We start from the raw sequence: 11,985 nt of genomic DNA on the forward strand, positions 1-11,985 counted from the left end.
TAACAAGTGAAAAGAGCCCATTTTAAACTCATGGTTTTAGTTCAGCTGCCAGTGTGAGAGAGAATCCCACAACATTTCAGGTTGTTTTGTCTATCTTATTTTCCTGATTTTATTTTTACAGTAACCTTGACTACTTCAGTACGTAACATCCTGCTCAACCCTTGGAGTGAGTTGGGTAACACATTCAAAATAACGTCTGAAACTGCTCTAAGAAGTTTCATCGTTTTTGCATATTTTCATTGAAAAAATCCTGCTTGAATAAAAACATGAGTTTTTTTCTTTTCCTTAAACAATTCCCTAACACTGGAAAACACACATGGCCCTGAGCACCAGGTAATTAAGAACCAATTCCAAGCCTGGTGCTCCACACCTTCCCTCGCGTCTACAAAGACAAAACAAAAATGAGCCAAAAAAAATTAGGAAGAGAATTTGAACGTCACTGTTTATCACAACACATCACAAGTGGTCTCAGCTACAAATTTCTACAATAATTTCTTACTTTACTATTGCAACAAGAATTTGAATCTACTGAGAGAAGCCAGACTCTTACTATGCAGAAATATAAAGGGATTGCTAAAATTAGCTACTCCCTACAACCAGAATATTACAAACAATGGGACTTTATCTGCAGAGAGCAACAGACTTGGCAAAGAGTCCAAAAATATATTTTATTCCTCCTGTGCTAAAGTGATGCCACCATACAAGTCCCCAGTGATATGAAATCAGCTTTTGGTAACTCATTTTTTAACTAAACTGCTAATTTCAGCACATTTATCCTAATTTCTAAAGACTAAAAAACTCGAAATACACTTATTTGTTTCAACAAGTACATTTTCCAGGAGGTCCACGCTGTCCATCCCTGTGTGTTCCAGGAGTTTGGCTCTGTAGGAAAATGATCTACAAGAATCATCTAAACTGATACATCAGTTCTCCAACCATAAATAGTTCTCATAATTTAAAAAAATTCATAATTTAAAATATATCTCATTGACACTCTGCTTTGCTTGGAACTAGAATGCACCACCATTAGTAGCAGACTTAGAACATCGACTTGAATTTGTGAAAAAAGCTTGCAAAAAATAGATCAACTTCCAAATGTACAGAAAAGGACATTAGAGCTGATATTTTTGGGTCACTTAATGTATTTTAGAAAGAGTAGCAAGCTGGGAGTGAAGGTACCCTATATTAGAAATATTCAAACACCTGAGCTGGACTGTTTTACACCTCAAGTGTAGTGCAGGGTTAGTTCCAGACAGGGAATTTGGAAGCAGCTCCAAAGAACTGTAGCTCTGTTCACTTAGACTTGATCACGTAGGCGGGCCAGTCTCTGTGACAGCTCATCCTGCACAGTTGGAAAACAAAAAGGGAAAACCAATCATCAGTGACAGGAAAAGCAGCTTTTGCCATCTGATGTCCAGCTGATGAGAAATTCTCTCATGGCTTAACAAGATTTGCTTAAGACCTTGCTTAAGACCATGGCTGTGAGGGAGGAGTTTCAGAACACAGAATTAAGCAGAGAAAGGGTTAGGGTTTTGCGGGATTTTTCAAAGAACATGGAATATTTGATAGGACAAGAGGGCTGAAATCCTTTCCTGTGAGGGTGGGGAGGTCCTGGCACAGGTTTCCAGAGAAGCTGTGGCTGCCCCATCCTTGGGAATGTCCAAGGCCAGGTTGGACAGAGCTTGGAGCAACCTGTGCTAGTGGAAGGTGTCCCTGCCCATGGCACTGGATGAGTTTTAAGGTCCCTTCTCTTTAACATTCAACAAATGTATGGTTAAAATTACTTTGATAGCAAGACTTTTAACCACACAGTTTCCTTGGGACAGCTGAACTAGAATTTAGCAATTTAGCATTTTGTTTTGACTGAGTGAAGCATTAATTCTCACATTCCATTTCTCCAGAAAACATTGACCTCACTGAAATCCAACATTTACCTGTTCTGCTGAAGCCACACTTGTACCAACAGAACCTGTCTGTCCTTGAGGTAGTTCCATGTTCAGATCAAGGCTAACAGGAGAAAAGAGAGCAAACACCAAGTCAGGCACAGGTGGATCAAGGGGGAAGCACCATAATTGACAGCAGAGGAACAATAAGACAGCACCCACTGAACACTCCAGAGTTACACAAGCTGGTGAGTAATTTTGACTCACTACCAGGACAAGTCAGGTATGTCCAGAGGTAAAAGGAAAATTGTGGTTTTTCTCTGCTTCCAAGAGACACTTATAAAGCAAGGGTATTTGACCTTAGATATAATCAGGAAGGGTTGTGAGAAGCAAGATTTATTCAAGAAATAGAAATTTCACCTACCCTGCTTCATCTGCCATTTCCTGCAGGAGCATGTCCACTTGGTTCTAAAGGAAAACAAAATGGATTGTTGCATTTGGAGCTTCTGACAACCTCTTGTCAGATTTTCAGAGAAAAGGAATTATTTTAACAAAACTGATTTAAAGGTAAATGCCTTTGGCAGAATAGTTTTGTGCTTAACCACTAGAAGGTATGAACTCTAAGGAGCAGAGGTGCTCAGCAGTTAAAATGACATTAATTGAACTCTGGCTTGCAAATAATGCTTCTACAGAATTCAACTTATCTGTAAAAAACCCTTAACATATACCTGAGTGTTTCAAGTGCTATTAATTAACAGTTTAGACACATAATTTAAGATCACCTTGCTAAAATATATTCTATTATTCTTACTTGTGGCATTGTTAATGTCATAGTGTTGCTCATTGTGTCTTCCATCTGTTGTGTCTGAACATCCAGTGTCTCAAATTGATGCTCAAATTTGTCCATTAGTGCAGATATCTATGAAAAATATGAATCAAATCACTTATCTTCAGATAACAGAAATAATACATCTCAAGTGGAAAACTCTTGATTGAAATTCCCTTTCTAAAAGGGAACTTGTTCCTGTTGTCCTTTCTGCTTTTAATGTCAACTCCAAGAAAATTAAGTCTATTTACCTTTTCCAAGTTCATGCTCTTCAAGGTGGCATCCATTGACTTCACCACCCCTGCCATCGACTTCGTTACCTGAAACAAGGGGAAGGAAGTTATTACAAGGAAAAAATTAGCATTTTAGGAACAAATCCTTCCCTGTGAGGGTGGGGAGGCCTTGGCACAAGTTCCTAGAGAAGCTGTGGCTGCCCCTGGACCCCTGGAAGTGTCCAAGGCCAGGCTGGACAAGGCTTGGAGCAACCTGGGATAGTGGAAGATGTCCCTGTCCATGGCACGGGATGACACTGGATGGGCTTTAAGGTCCCTTCCAACCCAAATTATTCTGGAATCCGGTTATTTCTTACCCAGTTCTCTTATCTCTGTCCACAGAACTTTGAGAGTATCAAAAATAGGAGGGAACATCCTACTGCCATCTGGAATGTCATATTTTAAATAGTTCCTACCATTCCCAGCTCTAGACATTAACTCAGCCACTTGAAATACATATTCTGAAGCAAAATTCACTAAAAATGAGCTTTATATGGGATTAATTTCTGTAGACTTGAGATCTGTCACTGTTAAGGGATACTTTTGGTCACAGGTCACAATAAATTTTCAAGGTGAAGACCAGTAAATCAGTTTACCTTAAAAAACTATTTGAGCTAAAAAAGATCTCTGGAATCACAACTCCTGCCTCATGACTTTATTTTGAAGGGGAGAAAGATCTTTATGAAATAATCCAAAGAGTGGCTGCCAGAGGAATTCCAGCACCCAATTCTTGGCTACCTCTAAAAGCAAAAGTGGAAGTTCCCAGCTCATTCCAGCTGGGATGAAGCCACTCCAGAAAAGATAAGAGCTCTCCTCCTTGCCCCTGCAGCATGGGGAGGGCCTCACCTTGCCCATGGTGACGGCAGTCTGGACTCTGGCTGCCACGGCGTCCACACGGGCACTCATGCGCAGGAAGTTGATGGCCTGGTTCTTCTGGCGGATGGCGTTCTCCGCATGGATCCGTGCCACTTCCATGTTCCCCTTCTGGATGGCCTTGGCAAAGAGGGAGAGACAAAAGGAAAGGCCTTTCATCCTCGCTTGCTCTTGTACATAGGATTTCTGTGTAGTTTGTTTTGGCTTTGAAAGAAGCATTATAAAAACTTTATATAAACTTTGAAAGAAAGTCACTATATCTTTTCCTATTAAAAAAGAAAACAAATCCCTCCCTCCTCCCACAGTAGATCCCAAACATTTCCAAGATGAGAACTCCTAACTTCTTTCCAAGAAAGGCATTGGAAAGGATGCACTTCAAATAGGCAGTTTTGCAGAGCTACAGATACATAATTTCTGTTTCTAAAAACATTTTCGGTCTCAAGACAAAAACACAGGCACAGGTGGTACAGCTGTATCTCATGGGCAAAAATACACCAAATAAACTCAGTCTCTCTCTTCATTACTTCAAGGACTCAAAGGCTGCTTTGAAGTTCCTTTCCACAAGCCCTTTTAATACAAACTGATGAACATGAAGTGGTTTTAACTCTGAGAACAACAGTCTCTACCAAAGCACATACAAGACAATCCTCCAAATGCCAGAAACTGTCCATGAGGATGCACAAGGATTTATCCTCATGTTTATTAATAAGCACAGGAAGATTCATAGTCACATTTTTTAAATCACAAACATTGACCACATGATTATTAGCATGCACACCAGGGAAATGACAAAACACCAGATGTCTTCCTGCTCTAATAGGCAAGCAACAGATCTAAAAAGCTTGGTTCAGACTTACCTTCTTAATTTTAGTTTTCTCAGCCTTTTCTTCTTTGTCACATTTTTTGGAGTTCCTGTTGAGCTCCTTTGCAGCAAACTTCAAATTAAAGAAGTGTTCTGCAGTGCAAGTTAAGGGACCAAACCTATTTCAGAGTGATAAATCCAACCACCAAACACCCCCCAAGAGGAACTGAGAGTGGTTCTCTGCTGGTTACTTTCACTCCCACACCTAAAGCCTGAGACTCTCAGTGAAATGATGCGGTTTCCTGACTTGCCTGGAACCTCCCCATCCAAAAAAAAAGCCCAAAGTCACTGAGGAACACAACAAATGAACAGTGTAACAGCAAACTGGCTCAGCTGGCCATGGCCAGCTACAACCCAGCAGGATCTTGGATTTAAATTGCTCATCCAGCTCCTTTCCAGCCCCGGGTCATGTGAGTGATCCCAGGCTCCCCGACAGCTCTGTCATCTGACTTTTGGACAGAGAGTACTTCAGTCAGGAAGAGAAACTTTAAAAATAAAAGTTCAACTGCTTAAACTAAAAGCTCCAAGAAAACAGTAAGACAAGCCTTCAGAGTGATTTGGAACAACTGCACTAAGCTATTACTGACAGAGAATAGAGTGTGTGCTGTAAAAATAACAATCAAAAACATTCTCTTAAAATACTGTTGATGAAAGCTTCTAAATATCACCCTTTCTCAAACAATATGTAAGTAAAAAGCTTTGTAGGTTTCTTTCCTGCCACCTGTGATATCCCAAGAGGAAGATGCAGCAGGTACTAAGATGATTAACAATTAAGTGGAAGCACAAAGTTAATCATTACGAGTACTTGAGGTTTCTTCAATATTTCAAGCAAATAAATTATTCCAGAGCTGTTTTCTGCTTTAAAGCCCAGCTATTCCTCTTACTCTGACAGCAACCTGGAGACATTAGGAATGTCTTTTTTATCCTATAAACATCACAGGCAGGCTACAAACAGGTAACCATGCCAGACTTTGCATTTAGACTATCTATTAATGTAGGTACCAGTACCAGAGTAGTTTATTTTGAATTAACTTTCTTGGTTACTCAGCTGGGGAATTTACCTGACATTAAACCAGCTCACCCATCCCTGAGGAGTACATTCCTGCTCCTCCCTTTAAGTCTTTCTCAACACTCGAGAACAAACCCGAGTTTGCCATAACCCGAGTGAAACCCAACTTCCACCTCAGTTTGTGACTCACAGTCAGCTGCTCCAGCAATCCTGTCAGTCGTAGGGACAACCGGCAATGCCAGCACTGCCGGCACATTCCAACCACACTGAGACCACCAGAATCCACTGAGACCTCTGGAATCTGTAAGAGTTTTCTGCCCCTGTGCGTTAAGATGGTTTTATACAGCATGAAAGTATCAGTCAGCCCACGCAGGGCTCTGTGTGTAAATTCTTTCCAAGAGCAGGAAGCATAGCTGATGTGGTAGCTGTTTGGGGGACAGCCCTGCTGACATCACTCCAGTCTATACACAGGTATGCTGTCCCTGCTGCACAATTTGCACTATTTTTAGTAGAAATTGTGTTTTCTGCCTCAGGAACTGGGCTGTTCCTCCACCCACCACAGCCCTGCCTCCCCCTCCTCACTCCCAACCAAGGCTGCCTGATCATACCTTCGGAAGAAACACCGAACTTCCCACTCACTTCCTTGTCCCTTCAGGGCAGTGAAACCACAGAATCACAGAATAACTGAGGTTAGAAGGGACTTCTGGAGATCACCCAGTCCAACTCCCCTGCCCTAGCAGGGTCACCTGGAGCAGGTGACACAGGAACGTGTCCAGGTGGGTTTGGGATGTCTCCAGACAGAGACTTCACACCCCCTATGGCAGCTGTTCCAAGTGCTCTGCCCCCTCCACGGAGAGTTCTTCCTCGTGTTGAGGTGGAATTCCTTGTTTTTTAGTTTATGGCCACTGCTTCTCATCCTGGTGCTGGGCACCACTGAACAGAGCCTGGAACCATCCTCTGACACCCCCTGGAGATATTGTTACGGAGAGATCTTAGCCCCTGCCAGTGTCACACCCAGCCCTCCCCCTGCTCCTGCTGCTGCCCCTCGGGCCCCGCGACCACTGCCATGAGGGGGGATTCGCCTCCATACTCTCCCGCGCCCCGGGGGCTCCTCCTGGCGGGGAGGCCTCGCTCGCCACCGCCACCTTCCCCGGTCCGGCCCCGGCGACACCCAGCCCGTCCCGCCCGCAGTGCCGCCCGAGGATACTCTCCATGTTGGACATGCCGGCGGCTCCTGCGGCTCCGGGCTCCGACCCCGTGACGAGCCGGGGCGGGGCCGCGCCTGCGGCTTTGGGCTCGGAGGGACCGGGAACCTCATCCCGGCCCTCCCCTCCTATGGGCAGGAACATATTCATAGATTGGGGTGCTCCAAATGCCGGCCAGCCTGGCCTTGGACACTTCCAGGGATGGGGGAGCCACAGCTTCTCTTCGAAACCTATTCCAGGGCCTCACTGCCTCACAGGAAAGATTTTCCTCCTAATATCCAATCTAAATCACAGAATATCCTGATTTGTTAAAAAAATATGGATATTGATCTAATACCAATATCCAACTATGACGGACAAAGACTCTCTAACAGTTTGAAGTTAGAAAGTGTATGTTTATTACGACGCCGGGCAGCGTGCGGGATAGCTCCCAAATACACACACGCAATTTACAGATGATCACAGGGTCTTTTTATGTACAAAAGTGTTGAATACCCAAAACACAAATGCATATTCATGACTCTGGTCCATCCCATTCCCCGCTTCGTATGGTAATTAGCCAAAAAGCAATTAAGCATGCGTAGTTTGTTCTTTGAAATGGGTCGGTGATCCTTTTTAGGGGGTGGGGTCTCAAAATGATGAAGTAAGATGCATCTTCCTCGCTTTGCCTTTTTAACCTTTTAGTGTTGGTGACACCTGGATCCTGTTTTCTCAAGACTATCTGATTTATGATCACATTGTGTTCTTGGAGTCTATTGATTAAGTTGACAGGTCTCCTGATTTATCTATCGGTTCCTTAAATCCGGCTTATGTTAAAAAAAAAAAGGAAGTTTACCTCAGCAATGTCTAGTTAGTAAAAGGGGAGTCTACGTCAGCAATATCTAGTTTAACTAAAGTCCTTTATTCTTCAAAATGTAAAGGGAAGTCTACGTCAGCAAGTCCACGTCTACTTTAACTAAAGTCCTTAATTCTTTAAAATTAATATCTCAATCCTGAGTTGGAAGGGATCCACAAAGATCATCAGTCTGGCTCCTGGCCCTGAACAGACACCCCAACAATCTCACCCTGTGCCTGGGAGCACTGTCCAAAGGCTCCTGGAGCTCTGGCAACCTTGGGGCTGTGCCCATTCCCTGAGGAGCCTGGGCAGTGCTCGACATCCTCTTGGGGAAGAACCTTTTCCTGATCTCCAGCCTGACCTTGGCACATCTCCAGCTGTTCCCTTTGTCCTGTCCCTGTCACCACAGAGATCAGCGCCTGCCCCTCCGCTTTCCCTCAGGAGGGAGTTGAATCTTCACTGTTTCCCCTCAGTCTCCTCCAGCTGAACAGACCAAGTGCCCTTAGCTGCTCCTCAAGGCACTTCACCATCTTCATGTCCCCTCCTTTGGATACCTCTCCTCTCCTTCAGTTTGAATACATTCCCTAGTTGTCCTGTCTCTTCAGTCCCTTGTAAATAAACAGTGTCTCTTCATCTTTCTCATCAGCTCCTTCAGGTACTGGAAGGCCACAATTAAGTCACCCCAAAGCTTCTCCACAGTGGACACCCCCAGCTCTCCCAGCTTTTCTCCAGAGCAGAGCTGCCCCATCCCCTCTAATCAATTGTGGCCTCCTCTGGGCTGGCTCCAGCAGCTCCACATCCTTCTGGATCCCAGGGCTGGAGGCAGCTCTGCAGAGCAGAATCCCCCCTTCTTGCTGCCCACACTGGGGATGAGCCCAGGACTTGGGGGGCTGTGGGCTGGGCCATGTCCAGCCTCTCACCCACCAGGATCTATATTTAACGATATTTTCTGCTGAGGCATCTCAGACAAAACCTGCCAGAGGAGTGATGCATCTGAGCTGGCAGTTCTTCCCAGGTGAAATGCCTGTAGTGTTATAAATTGGGCCAGGAGACCTGCTCCTTTGAAAAGCCTTTATTAGTCAGCTCTTTCAAGGGGGAACTCGAGGGGTCGCCTGCGCCGCCGCTGCTCCTGTCGCCGCCCTCGCTCCTGTCGCCGCTGAGGATCAGGTGTCAGTCGGACCTTCTGCTCTCGCCGCAGCAGAGTCGGGAGGCTCCGATCTCGCGGGAATCCCCGGCAACCCAACTGGGCTCGTGTGGTCTAGGGGTGTCACTTCTTCCCAGTCTCTTTGTGGTCATGGCGAGGCGGCAGAAGCAGAATTCAGTCCTTAGGTAGCTGAGGGTCTTCTCGGTGTTGTAGTGTTTCTCTTTTATCTGGATTTTGTGCCGGGTCCCGGCTTTTGGGTCCGCTTGCCGGCAACTGCACTTCGGTTTGGAGCGATGCACCATGGAAGTCCTTGGATTTTCCTATTAGGCGGGGCTGGCAGTTAGAGGAGCTGGTGGGGAATGGGGACAGCCTAGCCCGACGGAAGGGGAAGGGAACCCGGGGTTTTAGAGGGGGTATACAACTTGGAATAAGGTTTTGAGGGTATAACTTCCTTAACAGACAGGTTACAACTGGCATAACATTTTAAACAGCATAACTTTCTTAACAAATGACAAACTGTGTCAAAAAAAGGGAATTTCTTACATTTCATTCATTTCATGTAGGAGTTGTGAATACAGTAATAACGCAGGAGTGCTTGTGGCAAATGAACTGCAAAGAGTGTGGCAGAAGACACTTGAGCAAAGCCAGTAACTAATTATTCTTGTTGGTGTCTCAGGAGTCTGAATTTATAGTGATAAAGATCGCTGAGTCCTGGCTGTGAAAGCTTTGAAACCGAGCTGGTGATACCACAGCAGTGATAGACTCCATGTATGTAATAGGAGAGGTCTGCAGGAAGGACCTTTTTATCCAGGAGATGGGAAAAGATGAGATTTTCTGAATCTAATAATTCTCAGTATCACCTGTTCACAGAAGTGTTTTTATCTATTGTTTTAAACCAAATTTTGGGAGGGCTGTAGGAGAGATCTAACATATTTAATAGTTCTCTGTTTAAAAGAGTCTGTTCCTGCTTGGACAACCATCCTGTGTTCAGCCTCCTGGAAGCTTGCACAGTAATTCTGATGAGTAATAGTTCTTTAAATGAATAAGGTTTTCCAGGGTAAGAAGCAGACACTAGATCATTGAACATTCACCTCTTTTTTCTCTAATATTCCTGGAACTCTCTCATTAGGACACAATTTGGAGGTGGCAGTGATATTAGATAGGAAGTATTAGAGTGATTGTCTACTCTGAAAAAAATTATTCATTTCAGTGCTGTTGTAAAGAATAAGAGCTTGACTCAGCCAATATATCAAGCAACAATCAATTTATTAATTCATTAATTCAAATGATAAAGCGTGAGCAAAGCAGCGTGCTGGGTACAGTGGGGGTTTCCCCTTCAGCTGCACATCGGCTGCTGGTTTTTGCTGGTATTTACTGAGCATCTTCATAAGCACTTCTCAGCAGGTTTTTTTGTGATTTCCTCCTAATTTCTATTTGTGAAGTCTGATTTTTATACCTCATTGTGATCAATTCCTATTGGTGATGTCGAATTTCTATACCCCAGAGTTGTAAATTAGTGATGGTGATGTCCAGTTTCCCTTTTTCAGAATCATACATCAGTGATGGTGAGGCCCAGCTTCTCTTTCCAGGATGGTAAATCAGTGATGGTGATGTCTAGCTTCCCTTACAAGGATCATATATTTGTGATGGTGGGGTCCAGTTTTCCTTTCCAGGATCCTCAATTTTTAGCTTGGCATAAGCTCACTTCCTTCTTTTATTTAGGGGATTACCAGTCCTTTTATATATTCTAAAGCAATAGTTCAAAACCTCTTATTACAAAGCAGCTCAAAGCTTATAATTTTGTTTCAAAGCAAATAATAATACTTCCACATTCTTCTATCCTACATGCTAAAGGCCTAAAAAACCCCTTAAAATTTATATTGTGAAAACTTTAAAACTCACATTATTCACTGTGACGGTGCGGGTGCATCTCTCTGGGACCCGTGCCCCGTTCCTGGCTAGCTCTGGCTCCAGAGCCGCAGTAAAGGTACGGTTCTGTATCCTGGGATACGTCCTCGTTCCTGTGGGCTCTTGCCTTCAGCAGAAGTGTGAAAAATGGCGAGGAATAAGGGAGGACTCTCGTGAGAAATTCAACTGGGGTTTATTAAGCCCATGCAGAACTTGTACACACCCAGAGAGATAGCCCACGAAATGTGAGTTTTCTCTCTTGTACAGCACCTTAAGTATGAGGGTGGAGAAATGGGAAGGGGGCAGCTTGGAACCAATCCAAGGGGTTAGGGGAGTGACCCAGAACATAAATGACAGACAATAGAACAAATCAATGAATCAAGGGGAGGGAGAACTGGGACTCTGCCCAGAACTTTCTAGACATCAGGGCGAGGCTGTAAAGTGATGCACAGGACCCCTAACTGTGATTGACATCTGACAATCACTCGGGGTAAACCAAGAGGGGTTTAACATGGGGGTACATGGGACAGACCATTGTAACTTACATAAAACAGTATAAAACAAAGAACATCTGCATACATAAAACTGGTAAACCTGAAAACACACCACCACAATTCACTTATAAGCATGCAAAATATTTGTCAAAAAAACCTCTTTCCATGCTTTTTCTGTTTGTTCATTAAAACTCATTTTTATAACCGTCCCATGGCCTCGTTCCACACATTTCACAACAACTACACAGGCCACCTTTTTTTTACCTGACATGAAACACAACCCCACATTTCACACTGTCAAAGAGAAGTGAACCTGGCCTAATAACCCACAACAATATTAGAGAACAAAGTAGCAAAACCTGCTCAGAAATAGGAGCATGTAATGTTCTACCTCAATTAAACCTGGAGAAGCATCAGTGTCATACAGGTAACACAGGAGAGAACACAGTGGGCTGCAGCTTCCTCAGAGCTGCTCAGGACATTAGTTCACAAATTCCAACTGAAATCTCTCTTTCCTTTTGACTGCTGAGGAAATATCTTGGTGGTATACCTTAAAAAGCTACCTGAGGTAAAAAAACAAAACAAAACATTTTTTTTGGTTTGTGCTTTTTTCCTGACAATCATAACTGAATTTTCATTATTAAAAAAACTCCAAATTTGGAAGAAACACATTA

The 11,985-nt window shown here is 43.8% G+C and overlaps 1 protein-coding gene across 1 annotated transcript; it reads right to left on the reverse strand.

The window, feature by feature from the left end:
* Positions 1 to 649: 649 nt before the first annotated feature.
* LOC136373460 (charged multivesicular body protein 1b-like) lies at positions 650 to 6,963 on the reverse strand. The gene is made up of 8 exons (XM_066338361.1): positions 6,933 to 6,963; positions 4,712 to 4,809; positions 3,828 to 3,974; positions 2,961 to 3,029; positions 2,695 to 2,802; positions 2,308 to 2,351; positions 1,935 to 2,007; positions 650 to 1,342 (listed from the first exon to the last, which is right to left on the reverse strand). Exons 1-8 carry the CDS (start codon positions 6,946 to 6,948, stop codon positions 1,298 to 1,300), a joined length of 600 nt encoding a protein of 199 aa, XP_066194458.1. The 5' UTR covers positions 6,949 to 6,963; the 3' UTR covers positions 650 to 1,297.
* Between the last annotated feature and the right edge of the window lie 5,022 nt (positions 6,964 to 11,985).

The sequence above is a fragment of the Sylvia atricapilla genome, chromosome W (assembly GCF_009819655.1).
Source record: "Sylvia atricapilla isolate bSylAtr1 chromosome W, bSylAtr1.pri, whole genome shotgun sequence".
In the NCBI taxonomy this organism is placed as follows: domain Eukaryota; kingdom Metazoa; phylum Chordata; class Aves; order Passeriformes; family Sylviidae; genus Sylvia; species Sylvia atricapilla.

Coding starts and splice junctions, on each gene's coding strand:
- LOC136373460 (XM_066338361.1), bottom strand. Junction 3,975..4,711: donor AGAAAACTAAAATTAAGAAG/GTAAGTCTGAAC, acceptor CTCTTTGCCAAG/GCCATCCAGAAGGGGAACAT. Junction 3,030..3,827: donor CTGCCGTCACCATGGGCAAG/GTGAGGCCCTCC, acceptor CCCTTGTTTCAG/GTAACGAAGTCGATGGCAGG.